Source organism: Emydura macquarii, unplaced genomic scaffold, assembly GCF_026122565.2.
Source record: "Emydura macquarii macquarii isolate MOO-44397 ecotype Brisbane River unplaced genomic scaffold, CSIRO-AGI_Emac_v2 contig_318, whole genome shotgun sequence".
NCBI classification, from domain to species: Eukaryota; Metazoa; Chordata; order Testudines; family Chelidae; genus Emydura; species Emydura macquarii.
This window is the reverse complement of record NW_027130455.1, coordinates 7,854,693-7,873,695: the sequence shown is the minus strand read 5'-3', so window position 1 is coordinate 7,873,695 and position 19,003 is coordinate 7,854,693. Positions and strand designations below refer to the sequence as shown.

Below are 19,003 nucleotides of genomic sequence, written 5' to 3'. Positions count from 1 at the left end.
AATTTTCCTTGTGTATTTGCCTAGTTTTCTTATCTGCACTATTTCCCTTCACTTCAGCCCAAAATGCCAGATCTGACAGTTTCATTTTTAAATTAATAAACATTTCTCCACTAGTTACCTACATTACAAACAGACATGTCCTAAGAAATGCTCTACCTGCAATTCATAGTGCTTGACCTTGAATTGATTCTGACTTTTTAAGCTCCAATTCAGATGGAGAACTACTTGACACCCATATTCTATGACTGATTTTATTAATGCTCTCTATAGCATCATCAGCACTTTCTTATCTGCTCCCAGCAATACTTTTAATCCTACCTTTACTTTTGTTTGTAATACTTTCTATATGGCCCTTCCAAGTAAGTTTATTATCAAACTGTACACCCAAAATGTTAAACCTGTTAACTACGTGCACCTGTTCTTCATGAAGATATAAATACATTCATCTTTAATCTTTCTGCTGGTGAAGTTCATTCCCTTTGCTTTAGCCTCTCTAGGTCTGTTTCTCACCTGGCCTCCTATAGGCCCTAGGTGCTGCCCTGCCCACTTATTTGGCCCATCTGGGAGCACCTGAACTGGAACAGGAGAGCTGAGCCCACTTTCGTTTAATGGGCAAGCTACTCTGTTACAGGCATGAGCTCTAGAGACATGCAAGCCACAGTGGACTGTGTTCTTACACATTGTCCTACCTCCCTTTGGAGATGATCACAGCCAAGGTTCCCATTTGGATCAGACAAATCAAACTAGAAAATACCTTTAGAATAATAATATTTAATATTTACAGATATTCGTAAAGCAAATGATTGTACAGTGGATAAGACAAACAAATAGTGATTTACAGGAGCACGTACACATTACATTAAACACCTCCTAGGCAGGAGAATTTGTAACAAAGAGATTACAGATATACACTTGGCTTTTCTTACTTATGCAAGTCATCAGACATGTCAGTTTCTTTCTCTGAGTGCTGGCCCGAACAGAGCTGACTCGAGCATCGAGGCAGTCACCAAAACTTTCAGTGACTGTTTATGGGGGCTGATAGCGATGGATATTTTAGATTTGTTTAGGGTTAGCAGAACCCCTGGAGCTGGAGCAGAACCCCTGACACATGTCTGCTGGAGTCTCTCTCTTTCTTATACTCTGAATACCTGATTGTGTAATCACTTATCTGCCTAGCTGCCTCCTTGACCCTTTCCTTACCTGAGGGAATTGTTTGGGTTTTGGTTGATGTTCTGGCTACACCAGTTCTTAATAATAACATCGTACTCACAGTTGTCTGAAGTCATAGAAACTGTCTTCAACAGCCATGTGGATTCTGACTTTCTGAATCAAGAGGCTGCCATCTTCCCTTTTATGTCTGGCTACCTGGCTCTAACAGACTATTCCTGGGCTGGGTGCAGAGCTGGTCAAATAAGCCACAAAGTAGTTGGCATATATTTTTGCAAATAAAAGTGTTGGATTTGGTTCACTGTGATTTGAAAGGTCCTAATATTAATCATTCTTGAATATTTGAGTGGCTTCTGGGAATGAATTTTAACTAAATGACATCTGAAGGTTTCAGAAATATGAGTGTAATGCACGGGCTGTGGTGTGTGTGATTGTGTCTCCCTCTAATAGCTGGCCCCAGCAATTATAACAGCCTGCTGCATACGCACTGCTAAAGGAGTTCCTTCTTCAGGTAAAATGGTAGAGCCTGTGTGTTTGGAGCTAAAAGACCTGGGTTTCATCCCCTCTAGTAACCACAGTGTTTGTATATTCATCAGAACATTTGTATCTGAAGTGTGGAATTTTTCCATCATCTATTCTTCCCTGTTTTAAAAAGTTTCTGTCATCCAACAGGGAGTGGCAATGATACCATGTGACTTAAGTGACCAGTCATATAATACAGATAAGGAATAGCACAACCAGTCGTAGCAGACCGTTCATGAATATTCGATAGGCTGAAATTTGTTTGCCTAAACTACTTGGCAAATACTTATGCCATAGAAATCAGGGTAAGCCCAGGAACAATTTGCAAACAGAAGAAAAAGGTAAATTTGCAAAAAAATTGTATTCACAATGAATAATTTGCCCAGCTCTAGCTGACAGAGCCTGGGTTTCCTTGCTAACAGTTAGCTGATTTTTAGTGGAGCATTGGCACTTTACAGACTACCACAGCCTCCTATAGCACACACAGAAGTGTGAGTGGAGGTTGGCTTCACAGGGGGTAAAGCAGGTTAGAAATTGGACAACTGCCTTCTATACAAGGTCTCCACAATGCTACAAATAATTGCCACTATTTAAGCAACGTGGCTTCTGTCAGATCCTGAAAATACCCTTTGAGCCAGACCTTTAAACCAGTGGTTCTCACACAGGGTTACATGTACCCCTGGGGATACGCAGAGATCTTCCAGGCGGTACAGCAACTCATCTAGATATTTGCCTCGTTTTACAACAGGCTACGTAAAAAGCACTAGCGAAGTCAGTACAAACTAAAATTTCATACGACTTGCTTATATTGCTCTCTACAGTTACACTCTACACTAAAATGTAAGTACAATATTTATATGCCAAATGATTTATTTTATAATTATATGGTAAAATGAGAAAATAAGGAATTTTTTCAGTAACAGTGTGCTGTGATACTTTTGTATTTTTATGTCTGATTTTGTAAGCAGTGAGTTGAAACTGGGGGTATGCAAGACAAATCAGACTCCTGAAAGGGATATAGTCTGGAAAGGTTGAGAGTCACTGCTTAAAGTAACTGAAGACTAGTGCTTATGTACCAAAGTGATATAAATACCTAGGTAGAGCACAACCTGAAGAAGAGCTCTGTGTAAACTCGGAAGCTTGTCTCTCTCACCAACAGAAGTTGGTCCAATAAAAGCTATTACCTCACCCACCTTGTCTCTCTCATACCCTGGCCCCAACACAACTACAACACCACTGCCTACTTAGACAGAGGACTGCCAGAGAATCCATTTCAGTTTTACACATGGCCAGGACAGGGTTTGGGGAGTTTTAACGAGTGTCATTTAGACATCCAACTAGATGAGTTCAGTAAAGCTGACAAATCTTTATATTAGCAATTATTAGATTCAGTCCAGATTCCAACACAACAATCAGCGCTTCAAAGTGACATGCTTGCTACAAAGAGCAGCAATTGAGTGGTAGGCAGTGAATTTTAATTTGAGAAAGTTTGTGTTTGAATGTTTAGCACATGCCAGGCACTCTTGAAAAGAGATTGTCATGTTGCCAGTACCAGAGACTTAGCGTGGGAACTTAGAGAAGACAAAAAGGAATCTGTAACCTCAAAAGTTCTAGATAATCCACCCCCTCCCATCCAGATATCTTTATAAAATGTTTTGGAGTTTTTCTGAAACTCCTGAACATCTCAGGGGCCCCCTGTCCGCACAAATAAAGCACAACACACTATGATTATACATGAATCCCCGCAGGTCTGTGCTTGTCACTGGCATTCTTTGTAGGTGACTTATATTCCAGCAATATCTGTCTGAAAGGCAAGGAAGGAAAGAAGATCAAGTTAATTAAAGTTCCAGAAGGATATCAGGCTTGCTACATGAATCTTATTAAGTTAAAATAAATGTAAAAAAATCTCCTTGTGGAGAGAAATCAAAATATAAAGATGTTTTTATAACAACAGAATGGACTTGGAAGACAAGAAAAGATTTCTGCCTCATTACAGTCCATAGATAACATGGCCCTGAGCCCTGTATGTCCATAGATGGGCTTTAATCCCTAAATTTTCAAAAGTGACTAATGACTTTGGGTGCCTCAATTACTGAGTGCCCAACTTGAGACACTTGATTTTCAGAGGGTGGGTGCTAAGCACTGTCTGAAAATTACACTCTTTTATGTATCTCAAATTCAGTACCTGCAAATTGAGGTTCCCAAAGTCACTGGTCACTTTTGAAAAGGTATTCCTAAATAACCACAGCATCAGAACCATTGTCCCCTCTTTATTTGGGAATAAATAGTCTTATATTTTTCAAATGGGACTTTACTTTTTATTACTTGTCCAACCATTTAAAAAGTCCTTGAGATATGCACCGTTTGCTTACACTTGTGATATCATTATACACTATCAGGACAATTTACTGTGGTTTTGTCAAAAGTGTTTGAATAGGAGCTAAAATTATCATAGAGTCTGAAAAATACTGGTAAAAATAATATTTACTTCATACTCCCTTGCATCACATACTCACCTTTCTTTTCCTCATGCATGTTCCACATATGAACCCAATAAGTCCATTGATGACTTGAATAAGGCAAAGAACAGCTTCAATTGTACCAATCCCCAAGAGAAGAGAAAACAAGACAACATTCCAAATAATAATGTTTTCAGGTTCTTTGCAAATGCTCCATGTTGTCTGATTAAACAAATAATTGTCTCTGTAAGTAGAAAAAATAAATGACAACTTATTATGAAGTGTGAGTCAAAAGACTTCATCTGTTGAGTGTTGTACCTCAAAGGCTGGGCCTGATTCTCTCCTTTTTGGTATCTTTTGAAGTCATTTGCTAAGTGTAAAGTGCGTGTAAAACTCTAATAATGGTCTGGTAGCATTTTATACCTACTTTGCAAAGGTGTAATTGACAACACAAGGTGCAGGGCAATAGAGAATTAGGCTTGCATTATGTGACTGCCTGCATAAGATCCTGTGTTTTGTTTCATGACAATTTTAATGGCAAAATGCAAAAATCCACAAAATATCAAAAATGTGCCCATGATCTGTTGCAATATCTCCCCCAGTTTCATCAGAATTCTTCAGTCCACTGCCATTTTGCAAGATGTTGTCAGGGTTCACTTGCTAAAAGCCAAGGATTTGCATTTCTTTTCAGAGGGGTGTGGGAGAGGGCTAAATCTGGTACATTTTCATCCAGTTGTGTAAAGTTTTAGCCCTTTGACTTTAATAGGAAACATGGCTCAAATCGCATACAGTCCTGTGAAAATATTGCATAGCCTTCACATAGTCTGTTCAATAGTGCATCAGAAACAAAGTACCTGTGTCCTCCAGAACTAAAGTAGGCAGTTTCCTGGAGGAAGAGCCAGAGAACTTGGATCAAGTGACAATGGCTGGGGCCTGCTCACTCAGAATAATACAGACTCAGGATTTGATAGAGCAGAATATCAATTAATTTCAGAAAAATCTGGATTTGCCTTTAGAAGGGTGCAAAATTTGGCCCTTGCAACTGGAAAGAGTCAGTACGTCATACTCACATCAGCGTATCATTCCTGAAAGGATAGATATATTCTCCATCACCAGTGTCACAAAGAGGCCCACTAATCAATCCCAAAGATGAGATGACCACACAGTACACCCCTCCTGCAACTCCCAACACGGCCAGCAGCACGGAGAGCAGCATCTGAAAGGGAGAAGGCTCTGAACATCATCTGTGTGGATACACAGAGTGTTATGGACCCCTCAGACTGTGAATGGAAAGGGAATCCATCTGTATCTATTTTGCACACTAGGCAATAAATAATAACAACCATAATACTGGGCCTGGTTCATTGCTGAAGGAATTTAAAGTTGTTGAATCTTTCCAGATCTGGTGCTGCTATCCACGGGGATGAAGAAAGGTGCAAAATGCACCCCACATCCCTGCAGGGATGGATGAAACCCAGAGCTTTAAGAACCTAGGACTGGATGGTATGTCTACACTGCAACCGAGAGCATGCCTCCCAGCCCACGTCCACAGACTTGCACTAGCTCGAATAACAGTGTGGACATTACAGCGTGGGCAGGGGCTCAGGCCAGCCACCAAACTCAGACCGGGGGCCAGGTGGGCTTGGACTCAGGTGGCTGGGCTCAGCTGCCACCCATGGTCCCATGGCCAAGCTATTGTTTTTAGCATGCTAGCTCAAGCGGAGCGAGTGCAAGACTGTCTACCTGGGCTGGGAGGCTCGCTCCCTTGACTTTAAAGTGAGAAAGCACCATTGTGATCATCTAGCCTCACCTCCTGCACATCACAGGCCACAGAACCTCACCCAGACCCCCATGTAATAGACCCCTAACCTCTGGCTGAGTTACTGAAGTCCTCAAATCATGATTTAAAGAGTTCAAGTTACAGAGAATCCACCATTTACTCCAGTTTAAATCAGCAAGTGACCCATACCCCCGTCTGCAGAGGAAAGCGAAAACCCTCCCAGGAAAATTCCATCCTGATCCCAAACATGGTGATCAGTTGAACCCTGAGCATGTCAGCAAGACCCAACATCCGGACGCCTGGGAAAGAATTCTCTGAAATAACTCAGGGCCCTCCCCGTCAAGTGCCCCATCTCTGATCATTGAGGATTTTTGCTGCTAGCAGTCTCAGATGGGCCACATGCCATCGTAGGCAGTCTCATCATACCATCCCCTCCATGAACTTATCACGCTCAACCTTGAAACTAGTTAGATCTTCCATCCCCACTCTTCCCCCTGGAAGCAGTGTTTTCCCCAAAAAATTGAAATTAGAGGGGTGTTCGAATTTACAGGGTGGTGAGGGCCGAGGGGTGAGACTGAGTTGGCTGTATGTTTTCATGCATTTTCATTGGCAAGGTGATTTGGCGCTAACTCTTGGTCCCACATTTTAAACATCACAAAACACCAATAAACATCAGCATTTGAATTTATGATGATTTATTGTTGCTTATAAATCATAATTTGAAATGATTAGGTCAGCCAACATCGCCAAAACGAATGTGCCGACATTGTCATAACAAACACAACTAGTCTTTGTTCATACTTTTCAAACCTATTATGCTTTTTTGGGTCCAAATATTTTATCATGTATATATGCTGTGTTTTAATGTTTCAATTTCAATTCTAATTTCCAACCAACAACTAAATGAAATTTTTTTCCAATTAGAAAAAATTTAAAACAACTAGATCTAGTTGGAAAATGACTAAATTAGCAACCACTAATTAGTGACCACTAGAGGTGGGGGGAGTCCAGGAGGGGTGTAGGGAAATCCCAGCTTGGAAGGCTGTTCCAGAACTTCATTCCTCTGATGGTTAGAAACCTTCATCTAATTTCAAGCCTAAACTTGTTGATGGCCATTTTTTATGCATTTGTTCTTGTGTTAACATTAGCACTTAATTAAAAAAATTCCTCTCCCTCCCGGGTATTTATCCCTCTGATGTATTTATATCTTCCCTCAGCCTTCGTTTTCTTAGGCCAAAGAAGTCAAGCTCCTTGAATCTCTTCTTGTAAGGAACGTTTTCCATTCCTTGGATCATCCTAGTAGCCCTTTTTTGCACCTGTTCCAGTTTGAATTTATCTTTCTTAAACATGGAAGACCAAAATTGCTCATAGTGTTCAAGATGAGGTCTCACCAGTGCCTTGTATAATGGCAATAACACTTCCCTCTGAAAATAACACTTCCATTTCTCTATTGGAAATACTTTGCCTGAGGCATCCTAGGATTACATTAGCCTTTTTCACAGCCACATCAAATTGGTGGCTCATAGTCATCCAGTGATCAGCCAGTACACCCAGGTCTTTCTCTTCCTCTGTTACTTCCAACTGATATGTGCCCAGATTATAGCAAAAATTCTCATTGTTAGCCCCTAAATTCATGACTTAGCACTTTGCACTATTAAATATCATCCTATTTCTATTACTCCCGTTTTCAAGGTCCTCCAGACCTTCTGGTATGATATTCTGGTCCTTCTCCATATTGGCAATACCTCCCAACTTTGTGTCATCTGCAAATTTTATTAGCACACTTCCACTTTTTGTGTGAAGGTCATGAACAGTAGTGTACTGGGGGGGGAGGGGGGAGGGCCATGCCCCCGGGCACCAGCCTGGGGGGGGCACCGGCCAGGCCCTCCTTGGAGGAGCTGCCCCCTGCTGTCACAGGTGGCCAGGGGCCGCTGGGCTTTAAAATCCCCGGTGGCCGCACCAACCCCAGCTCAGGCCTGCCAGCGGCTGAAGGCTCCCACTGCAGGGAGGGCTCCCACTGCCCCCGTGCTGGGCGCAAGGGGGGAGCCATGTGATCCCAGCTATGCAGGGGCCAGGCAGTCAAATGCAGGGATTCAGGACAGAGCCCATCACGCCCCGCCCCCCCACCGCCGGGCAGCCCCTTCGTACTTACATTTGCGCCACCCTTGTTGGCGGCGGAGGGGGAGGGTCTGTGGGTCTGTTTCCCACTCTCCCCTGCTCCCCACTACATCCGCTGCCCCCACAGTGGGGCTGTTGCTGCTGCCGCTGAAGGGGTGGGTGGCACAAATGAAAGTATTGGCCTCTGGGTGCCGGAGACCCACGGTACACCACTGGTCATGAATGAAAATGTTAATTAAGATTGGTCCCAAGACTGATCCTTGAGGAACTTCACTAGTAACCTCCCTGCAGCCTGACAGTTCACCTTTCAGTATGACCCATTGTAGCCTCCCCTTAAACCGGTTCTTTATCCATCTTTCAATTCTCATATTAATCCCCATCTTCTCCAATTTAACTAATAATTTCCCATGTAACACTATATAACATGCCTTACTGAAATCCAGGTAGATTAGATCTACTGCATTTCCTTTGTCTAAAAAATCAGTTATCTTCTCAAAGAAAGAGATCAGGTTGGTCTTGCACAATCTACCTTTTGTAAAACCATGTATTTTATCCCAATTACTGTTAATCTATGTCCTTAACTACTTTCTCTTTCAAAATTTGTTCCAAGACCTTGCATACAGCTGATGACAAACTAAAGGGCCTGTAATTTCCCAGATCACTTTTTCCCCCTTTCTTAAAAATACGTACTATATTAGCAATTCTCCAGTCACAGGGTACAACCTCCAAGTTTACAGATTCATACCTGAAGGGACCTTTTTTAGTCATGGAGTCCAGTCTCCTGCTTTTTCAGGCAACCTTATCACATAATCTCTATCATAAATTTATCAAGTTCCATTTTAAAACTAGCTGGGTTGTTTGCCCCCACTATTGCTACTGGGAAGCTTTTCCAGAGCCTCATTCCACTGATGGTTAGAAACCTGCTTCTAATTTCCAATCTACATTTATTCACGGTAAATTTATACCCATTTGTTCTAGTGCTAGCACTGTCCTTTAGCCAAAATAGTTCTTCTCCTTCCCTGATGTTTATCCCTTGATGTCTTAAATTGTCTGGGGTTCCATAGCAGATTCCCATCTCTGCTGCAATGCTTATAAATCACTCAACAGTGGCTAAGCAGTTGGTGTACTGAGACTGTTGCTTATTTTACTAGTAATAACATCCCTTTGTTCCTTTGTGCTTCTCCCCATCTAATTTCTGCATCAAGCCATAGCGTCTGCTTAAACTGTAAAATATCTTGTAGAATTACATCCAGTCTTGACTTAGACTGCGAGTGATGGAGAATCTAACACGTCCCTAGATGAGCTGTTCCAAATGTTAGTTATCTTTTCTGATAAATCTGTGCCTTATTTCTAACCTGAATTTGTGTAGCTTCAATGTTCAGCCACTGGATCTTGTCATGCCTTTTTTCTGCTAGATTTAAGAGCTGTTTACCATCAGCAATCTCTTCTCCATGTAGGTACTTATAGACTGTGATTAAATCACCTCTTCAACTGTTTGTTATAATCATCTGTTGCTCTTGTCTTGTATTTAGCTTGTAAGCTCTGTGGGATAGGGACTGTCTTTTCATTCTAGCTGCATTTACAGTGCCTAGCACAATGGAGCCCTGATCCCACATTGGGGCCTTGGGCCGTACTGCAATATAAATAATAAATGTTATTAACAGTAAAGCTCAAGTGTCTATGCACCAGCTATCAGAGTAGGGTAGGGAAGGTTAAGGCAGGACTTTTTGGATCTGAGCTCACAGTCAGGGTTGGTTTGGATGCAGTAGTGAGTCAGCAGCAGAGCGGCAAGTGGAAGGACAGCATGCAGCTGAGTGGTGCCAGCCAGATGACTGTTATTGTCTTAGTTGGCAGAGAAATCAAGGACTCAGGAGTGGGAACAAACCCAGAATACATCCCAGGGGGCTAGGAAGGCATGTCTGCCTGGACTGTGTTGTGCTGGGAGAACAGTCTGAAATTCTGCCTGAGTGAAGGGTGAATGACTAGGCTGGAAGGGTGACTTTGTCGGGGATTCACCAGTGGACCTGAACCCCATTTAGTTTACTTCACCTGCCGTGATTTAGCATGTACTGCAAAGCAACTGAGCACCTGGCCATGCCTTGTGCTGTGAAGTGTTGCCATGTCCATCCAAAGCTTTGTCAGCTCAAAGACAATTATTTAAAATCTGATTACATTCGTTAAATTTAGTAAAGTGCCTTAACGATGTATAAAGATCTCATTATGATTCTTACTAAATATAAACTGAAAGGGACTGATGAAAAATACTTTACTGTTCAGTATGTCTAGTTAGAGGCCACTGCTAGCAAGAAGCTGGACTAGAAAAACATTTCTAAGTCAATTTATCCTTACTAATGACTACTGCAGTACGTCAGAAACCACAATTAACGTACAGGGCACGGAGATCAACTGAGATACCTGCACGGTTTGTTTGCTCTGTAATGTGCATAATTATTGAGGGTCAAATTCTCCCTGGCCTGTGGGTGGGTCTGAGAGAGCAAAGAGAGCCTTCCTATCTCTTCTGTGTGTGTCTCCTGATGGAGAATATGTGTTATAGGTCCCCCTCAGTGATGTGGGTCTGTTACAGCTCCAGCTAGAAAGACTTCGCTTTTTTAGCTCAAGCTGTAATAGCTCAGACTTTCACCTCGAGACATAGGTGTCCTGTTCGCTCCCTGGTGTGTTGGCCAAGATGGCAGCTATCACATCTGCTCTGTACAAGGGTCAGGGACAGCTCTGGTCCTCGCACTTAGGAGAGCACAGAGACTTCTCCCTCCACACACCCATGGGAAAACACATCACCAGAGGGGTGAAGAAGAGGTAGGACCATGGCACTGTCCTCACATGAACAGCCACGAGAAAGGGGCTAGGCTGTGCCCTGCTAGAGGATGGTCTAGTTTGCCAACTCCCCCTGCGCACCAGGAAATTGGAGCAGTGATTTGCTCCACCTGAAGTGAGATAGTGTTGCTTTGTCCTGCTCCACTCTCTACTCCGTATGGTGGCTAAATGCCCCAAATCTCTCCTTGGAATATGAATTAGTTTATATAAACAGCTGCAATATATTAACATTCTTGCTTGGTAGACAAGGCTGCTCCTGTGATGGGGTCAGTAAATCATCATAGGCCAAGAACAGTGATTCTGCAGGTCAAGGCCTATTTCTGTATTGGGGGCAGGGGGACTCAACTGTTAGTGACTGTGTGCTTTGTTGTTCTACCTTTCCATCTGCTCAGCTCCCATTGACGAGCTGTTGTTCGCGGAGCATAGTGATTGCTCTTTTCAGTACATAAATGGTTTCTTACCCCACATCTGTTAGCGCAACATCCAGCTCCACCTGCCCCCAGCATCATAAATGCTGGCAAAATAACCTGTAAATTAAGCACAGATTGAATTAATAGGTGAGGTCTCCATGTACTCAGCTTTAGTTTGACAACAAAATGTGAATTACGTGGGGTCATAGGATGAGGTTACTTTAGCTTCTTCAGGTTCTTCACTGTGTGAATTACACTGAGACTCTCTTGCACATTGGAAGAATGACTTTAGGTAGCTTTATGGTATTTCTACTGACTATAAGGAAGTTCGGTGCAGTGTTAAGGGGACTAAAGGACAAATTCACAACTAGTGTAAATCAACGTAGCTCCATTGACTTCAGTGGCGCTACGTCAGTTTACACTGGTTGAGAATCTGGTCCTAAATTAGAATGAGGGGATTTAAATTGCACCATCATACCCATCATCCCTGATTTTGGCCCTTTGTGTTAGACTGCAAGCAGCTGCAAACAACATAATTAAGTCAACACTCTCTGAGTTCAGCTCAGTTTGATCCATGGTAATTATTAGCTGGAGTCAAGTTGATAGAATGTAGCTAGCAGTCCCGTCCATGACTGTGCCATGGCAGGACGCCCTATCACACCACACAGGGTCTCCCTAGACAATGCTGGTTGTGTTTAGTGAGTTTACAGTTAGAGAGCCAGAAAGAACTACAAGGTCTATCTGTGTCCAGTAACCAGAATAAAGAACCCCCCTTTATGTTCATAACAGCTGAGTCCACTGTTGTTTGTGTAGATCTTTCACGCAGCAACATGGTAGAGAAAAGCATTTAACAAAATAGGAAACTGTGACTGTCAAACCAGGGGATGGAAGGGAGGAAGCACTGGGGGCAGGTCTAGTACCTGAAACTGTTATTAACTTTTTTTTTTAACTGACTAGATTTCAACCTCATGGTGTCTCTTGAACAGCACATAGCAACACTACACAAGTGTATAGGGCAGAAAGTGAAGAATATAATGTCAGTGGGGAATTTATGTAAGCAGAATGCTGACACCTCTATTGTAATTTGGCTAGGAGATTGGGATAAAAAAATCCTCCTGTTGCAAAAAGTGCAGTGTGTTTTTAGTGATCATACAATGCAACCCAGGAACACCGTGTCCTCCAGTGCCCTGCTCAGACATTTTGGAGTATTGATTGAGAGGCAAGAATGCCACCTACTGAATCAACAGGTCTGCTTCCCACACCTCCCTTGTTTTCCTTTAAAATCTGCTATCCAGTCTGTGAGTGGGCTATTTTATCTATGCTTGCAGCAAGTTAATTTGTTTGGCTTCGAGCGCGTGGCTTGTTTGTTGCGTCTCTTTTTTGAGCGTCTGTAACTTTCTGCCTTTTGAATTTAGAATGAAAATTTGCTAGGACGCTGGTGTCAGCGAGATGGGGTCTGTGTGTCAGGTGTGGCTCTGGCAGTCATTTCACAGTTGTGCCATTCTACACACAGATTGACTCATGATGAGTTTGCAGCATCGAGTACTAGTGACAAAATGAGTCATTCCTCCTTTCTTGGATCACTTGATGGTTATCTGTTCTTTTCATTCCCTCTGAAGCACCTGGCTTTGGTCACTGTCGGCAGACAGGATACTGGGCTAGATGGACCATTGGTCTGAACCAGTATGGCCATTCTCATGTTCTTAAAAATTTCGGAATTTGCAAAATAAGTAAATTGAGGCACTTTAAGCAAAATAAAGTTCTTTTTTCTGGTTTTATAAAGGCATATCTTTTAAAAAGCAGCCAGGGAGGACAAGAAGAGAACAAGGTTGAAATGAGCCAAAGCTGGCTACTAAATGGGAAGAATGTTCTGTGGTTTGGTCCCTGGCTTGGTACACAGGAACCTGGATTCAGTTCCCAGTATTAGACTGACGTTCTGTGTGACCTTGAACAAGTTGTTTAATTTCTTCGTGTTTCAGTTCCCTTGCTTTCAAATGGGCATAGTACCTTCCCCCACTCTGTCTGTTTTCACATCTCTTTCTCAGGCTATCACATAATTTCATGGAAAATACATACACTTAACAGCACTGTTTTGCTGATCAATAACTATTCATAGTGCTGTTGACAGTGTTTTGGAGATCAATGCAAACTCTTCTTCTCCTCTCTGTGTCCATTTTTGATGCACACCATCCTGGTGTTAAAACAAAATTGAACAACAACAAAAAAAGGTTCAACCATTTTCCTAACAGCTATTTGGAATTCAAGCAGTGCTCACAAAACAGAGGAGCAATGCTGCGCTACTTGATTGTGACAACAGCTCCAATAAGTAGAAGACCAAACAAGCTTCAGTGCCTCATGAAAGGTGAGAATAAAACCAATGAAAGGCGCAACAAGACAGCACAACTCAATCAATGTGAGAACTTATAACCCGAAACTGAATTTACACAGTGAGCCTCAATGTGAACAGCAAAGAAATGTGTGTGTGTGTGTTCTACACAATTAACGAAAAGATAACATTTTTGTTTCCTCTAATATTTGGAATCTCTAAGTTCTTTCTATGCCAGGATTTTCATAAAGAAGTTATGTTTCTTTATAAAGGTGCTTTCCCCTTAACCCTCTTGAATATGCCTTCTCAGTTTTAGACTTCATACAATTTTAAACTTTTTCCCACAGATAAGTTGGGTCATCTACAAATGTAAAGACAACCTCATGGATTTTTATTTGGAATTGACAGAGGCATTCATAAACCTTCAAAAGTTGAAATAATTAAAACCACAACAATAATGACAAAACTTCTTGCTTACCAGTATCCCAGCTCCAAGAATGCCATGGAAAAACCAGACTAAATCAGTTATCTTCTGGGTCTCTATAACATTTCCATTGGGGAAGTACAGGAGAATATTGGAGATTATAGCACATACAGCTAATGGGAACAACATGACCCCAATGCACTTTGAACACTTTCCAGTGCACATTGTTGCTCACCACTGGGGAAAGAAATGAGAGGGGAAAATATGGGTTATGGTACAGTTTAAAAAATGAGACATCACAAGGTGACAGTTTTCTTTCTTTCTTGGAGAGAACTTTAAAATATGTCACATTCATTATGAAACAAGAGATTTTTAATTAATCACTGATTTAAGAAAGGCACTACTATATAGAGCTTTTCACTTCCAGATCCTCAGGCCAAAACTGGTCCAGGTTAGTAGTAAGCCAATATTGGTTGCTCAGTGTCCTATATGAAATGGCTGTGTCCTATGTAAAATGAATTGGTGGTTTCATTTAAGTTCCTTCCTACTGAACAGCTGTCTACATCATTTAGATCACCACTGTGACTGGGACGAACAAGCACCTTGCTGACAGTGAATAGGCATGGAGATTGAGGCATCCTCTTATAATTAGTTAGGTACATAGATTGCTTGGTTTGGAGAAGGTTGCTTTGCTGTTGCCTGTTCTGTGCTTGTTCTAGAAGAGCCCTTCAGTTTTCAGGACTGTCCGTTTGGTTCCTGTATGAACGCTAAATTTATTTAAAGGCAAACCAATGTGGAGGTACGTTTACTTCTGTGGGTGTTTGTGGAGAGCAGATATTTGCCTGAGACACTCATTAGCTTATAGTGCGATGTTATCTCATCTTCACAAAAATGCAAAGACCGTTGTATTCTGGAAAGTGGCAGCCCAATATTTTCTGTTTGTCGGGCTTGTCCTCTAATATATCCCACTCAATACTAAAAATATGCCTGGAATTTCATACTCAATAGCGAATCTTTATTCTATAGTTAAGATATTGGAGGCCACTAATTTTCCACAGCACACATTTGGCAACAACGACACCAGTAAAGCTCCCGCACACTGCTAATCCTCGAAGGACTCCCTCTAAGGCTTTGTTTACATTCAGAAAGCTCCCCACAGATCAGACACACCAACTCAAAGTAGCACCAGACCCTGCCAGATGCAAAACCTGAAGACCCATCTCTACTGCTACGATGATCAACACCCCACACAACACAGCCTTCAAGATCCAGGGCTCCTACTCATGCCTCTCACAATATGTGACGTACCTCATCCAAATCACTACAATGCCCCAATAACAACAATAAAGGACAAAAAGCCCATGTCACTCATAGGTGAACACTTCACAAAATGATCACTGCATATCTGACCTCTTGGTCCTCGACATCAAAGGAATCCCACACAACTCCTTCAAAAGGCAAATCAGGTTTTAATAAAGACTCTGGATTACAACAGTCTATAACCCAATAACTCCCCCTTTTGACCTGTTAGGTAGAGGTGTTTATAGGCCACTTCACCTTGAATGGTCTCTTAGAATATGTGTTAACGACTTTTGCTAAACAATCTGTTCCACCTTGTGTTTAGCTGAGTACCTTTCCCATACCTGAAAAGAGCTCTGTGTGAGCTGCAAAACTTGTCTCTTTCACCAACAGAAGTTGGATGAATAAAAGATATTTACTTCACTCCAGTGGCAAACACTGGGTATCCGGCGCCTGGGGGCCAATACTTACATTTGCACACCCCTCCCCCCCCCGTCAGTGGCAGCAGTGCCCTGCGGGGGCGTGTCTGTGGGCCTGTTTCCCGCTCTCTCCCACTCTCCCCGCTGCTGTGGGGGCAGTGGATGCGTCAGGTAGCAGGAGAGTGGGAAACTGGCCTGCAGACCCCCCTCTTCCCCTGTGGGGTACGGGTGCTACCGCTGCTACTGCTGCTGACAGGAGGGTGTGAAAATGTAAGTATGAGGGAGCCGCCCAGTGACAGTGGGGGGGGCCGTGATGGGCTATGCTCTGGATCCCCGCCTTTGGCTGCCTGTACCCTGCATGGCTTGGATCCCCGTGGCTCCCTCCTTGCACCCAGCACAGGGGCAGAGGGGGCCAGAAGACAGGAGGCTGGTGCCTGGAGGCATGGCCATCCGTTCCCCCCTGGGTACGCCACTGCCTCACTCACCTTGTCTCTCTAATATCCTGGGAATAACACAGCTATAACAACACTACAAGATAATACCAATGGCGATTCAGGGGTTCATGGCATTGAAATCTGTCCACTAGGATGTGAACTCATAGTTCCAGTCCTTTTCACATAGGATACTGAAAGGAACTTTTGGTCACTGAGAATTTGGGTTGGATTCATACCACTGACCTAGCAATGAAAGGCTCCATATCCCAGGCCAGATAGCATCCTCTCAAGATGAAACCCCATGGAAAGAGACTAAGGGAAGGGAAAGGGAAATTCCATGATGTTTCCTTCACAGAAATGTCTTTATACTATCTCCTCTGTTGTGAGAGGACTACTATATGACCCACTTTAGTACTGTACAGAAGATAGATTGATTGCATTTCAGTGTGATATGCTTCTTCATCAGCTGGTACAATCAGAATGAAATCTTTGGACAACATGTCCTTATCAGGGTTAGTATACTATATACAAATCCACAGTTTTTACAGGCTGCTGCTAAAATATTAAGTGATGAGCACAGACAGATTAGAGGTTTAATACTAAACTCATTGATGTCACCAACACCCCAGGGAGGGAACTCTGATTGATACTGGAACGTGATCTACAAATAGTTCTCCATGACAGGTTTGAAGTTTGAGATTGTGTTTTTGATTTTTTGCATTGTGCTATTAACCTCTAGTAGAAATACACAATGATTATCGTAACTACTATTATTAATAAATATTCATATTACCCTAATTACTGGAAGCATCAAGGCCCCATTGTGCTAAATACTGTATAAAAATAGAGGTAGATACAGGGAGGTAGATCTCTGTCTTCAAGAAGTTTATAATCTAAGAAGAGGAGTGATTTATAAAGTATAGAGGAGGGGGAAATGATCAAATTATGTACAATTTTTGTACACAGATATATATTTTTATATATAATGTGCAAATATTTTTGGAATAACAAAAAAACGCAATATCAAAATTACCCATTTGCCCCACAACTGCATGCCTGAAATGTCCCTCAGTTTAGCCATTATGCATTGGCTGATTTTTCACTGATAATGTGGCAGAAGTGGGTCTTGAGAAGGGATTTAAAGGAGGAGTGGGTAGTAGCTTTATATGTCAATTCAGGGAGGGTCCCATGTATACGGGGCAGTGTGGAAGAAAGCAGAAAGATATTTAAGGGAGGAGCAGACAAGTTGATGGCTGAAGCTGGAATTTTTGGCAGAAAAGAAAAGAGTTAAGAGAAAAGAAAGGACCAGTGAGGAGTGACAGAGTAGTGTATGAATGGATTCCATGAGATGCAGGGTATTGCCATCACATAGTAGAGATTGCCAGTCTTTTTCTCAGTCTACATTTCTACAGAGTGTAATTTTCGTTGATCTCCACTGCTACAAATTTAACAACAAAAGTTAGCATTTATATATACCTTACCTTCTGAGCATTACCTACAGTAATTCAGCTTCAAAACAAGTTATCTGTAACTAAACACTTTAAGAAAGATATGTTTAACCTAGGTAATTCTTGTCTCTCACTATCATTACTTACTAGTTAGACAGTGCCCAAAATTGGGCAAGGCATTTTACAGTCATTTACGAAGAGCACTCCTGGCTCAAAGAGAAAAAAAATCTAAGTAGATAGACAACACACAAAGGAAGGACGAAGAGGAATGGGAAATGGATGTAGATATTTTTCCTTTGTCATTTTTTTCTTTGTCAGCCTTGTGTATTTTCTTTTTAAAAAACATTAACTTTTGCCCATCTGTATTTACTTTGCATTTTATCCTTTGCTCTCTTCCTGTGCATGCCAACCCTTGTCTGTTTTCACTACCATTTTCTCAAAATAAGTTCATACAGCTTAACCACATTTCTGTAAAAGTCAAATCAGGTAGGAAAGTTCCATATTCCCCTTGTGCAGCTTTTGGATATACCCGTAAGGCCAGATCACTGGCTGATGTAAATCATCATAGCTCAATCAACTTCAGTGGGGTAAAATGATTTGAAATGTCTGAATATCACTTGAGACTGCTAGGAGAATCGACCTAAGCACTGACAGCCAAGTTCAGTGAGTGCATCTCCCACTGAAGTCAATGCAGCTTGCACCTGGCCACAGCAGGGCAGAATCTGAGGAAGTTACAAAAGAGAAGACATGCAAGAGAGACTTGAACATCTTGCCAATCTTACAAAGAAGAATCAAATCCACTCACTTCAACTTCAAGGAGCAAGACTCTGTCTGTCTTAAATCAGGCTGCTGCAGTAGCCTTCTCCTTTTTCATTAGGGCTCTCAAAACATTAACTTGTGTAAAGCTGAAGGAAGTAAGAAAATATCTCTGCTTACCTGGCTATACAGGATTAAAATGGCTACCAATGCTTCAGCTCACCAAACAGCAAAATGATTTTTCAGCTGACTTCAAGTTTTAGATTTCCCCTCTCCCTGTACCAGCCTTGGAGAGGTACAGAAATGTTCTGAAGTGATAGATTCCATTAAACAAACAAGAGTTTCTCCTCAAAGAATGAGGAAATACCCAAAACTATCCCTGGTTGGCCAATGCGCAGGCTGCATGTCACCCTGCAGTATTGATTTTTTAAAGGCACTGTTCCACTGGTCAATGCCCCCCTAGGTCACATTGATTTGCTGTAATTCGGTGCAGTCCTTTTTCCTGCCACAGCCTTTTAAGTTGTGTGCGATGTCACAAATTAGGAAGGCCAAGAAAAGATACAAATTTAATGCACAAAATTAATTTGAATGCAGTAAGCCAAGAGAACG

At 42.1% G+C, this 19,003-nt stretch overlaps 1 protein-coding gene across 2 annotated transcripts; it reads right to left on the bottom strand.

Moving 5' to 3' along the window:
* Positions 1 to 761: 761 nt before the first annotated feature.
* On the bottom strand, positions 762 to 18,729 carry LOC137166458 (transmembrane 4 L6 family member 1-like). Of its 2 annotated transcripts, none has more exons than XM_067568195.1 (6): positions 18,575 to 18,729; positions 14,093 to 14,275; positions 11,340 to 11,405; positions 5,219 to 5,364; positions 4,206 to 4,392; positions 762 to 3,493 (listed from the first exon to the last, which is right to left on the bottom strand). In XM_067568195.1, exons 2-6 carry the CDS (start codon positions 14,261 to 14,263, stop codon positions 3,473 to 3,475), a joined length of 591 nt encoding a protein of 196 aa, XP_067424296.1. In that variant the 5' UTR covers positions 14,264 to 14,275; positions 18,575 to 18,729; the 3' UTR covers positions 762 to 3,472. The 2 variants fall into 2 exon arrangements, with proteins under 2 accessions (XP_067424296.1, XP_067424305.1); XM_067568204.1 differs by lacking the exon at positions 18,575 to 18,729 and adding an exon at positions 18,444 to 18,553.
* Positions 18,730 to 19,003: the final 274 nt, after the last annotated feature.

Excerpts from the sequence above, each read along its gene's own strand:
- LOC137166458 (XM_067568195.1), bottom strand. The coding sequence starts at position 14,263 with ATGTGCACTGGAAAGTGTTCAAAGTGCATTGGGGTCATGTTGTTCCCA. Across the intron at positions 11,406-14,092 it reads TTCTTGGAGCTGGGATACTG|GTTATTTTGCCAGCATTTAT; the intron begins GTAAGCAAGAAG and ends CTTAATTTACAG. Across the intron at positions 4,393-5,218 it reads TTCAGGAATGATACGCTGAT|AGACAATTATTTGTTTAATC; the intron begins GTGAGTATGACG and ends TTCTACTTACAG.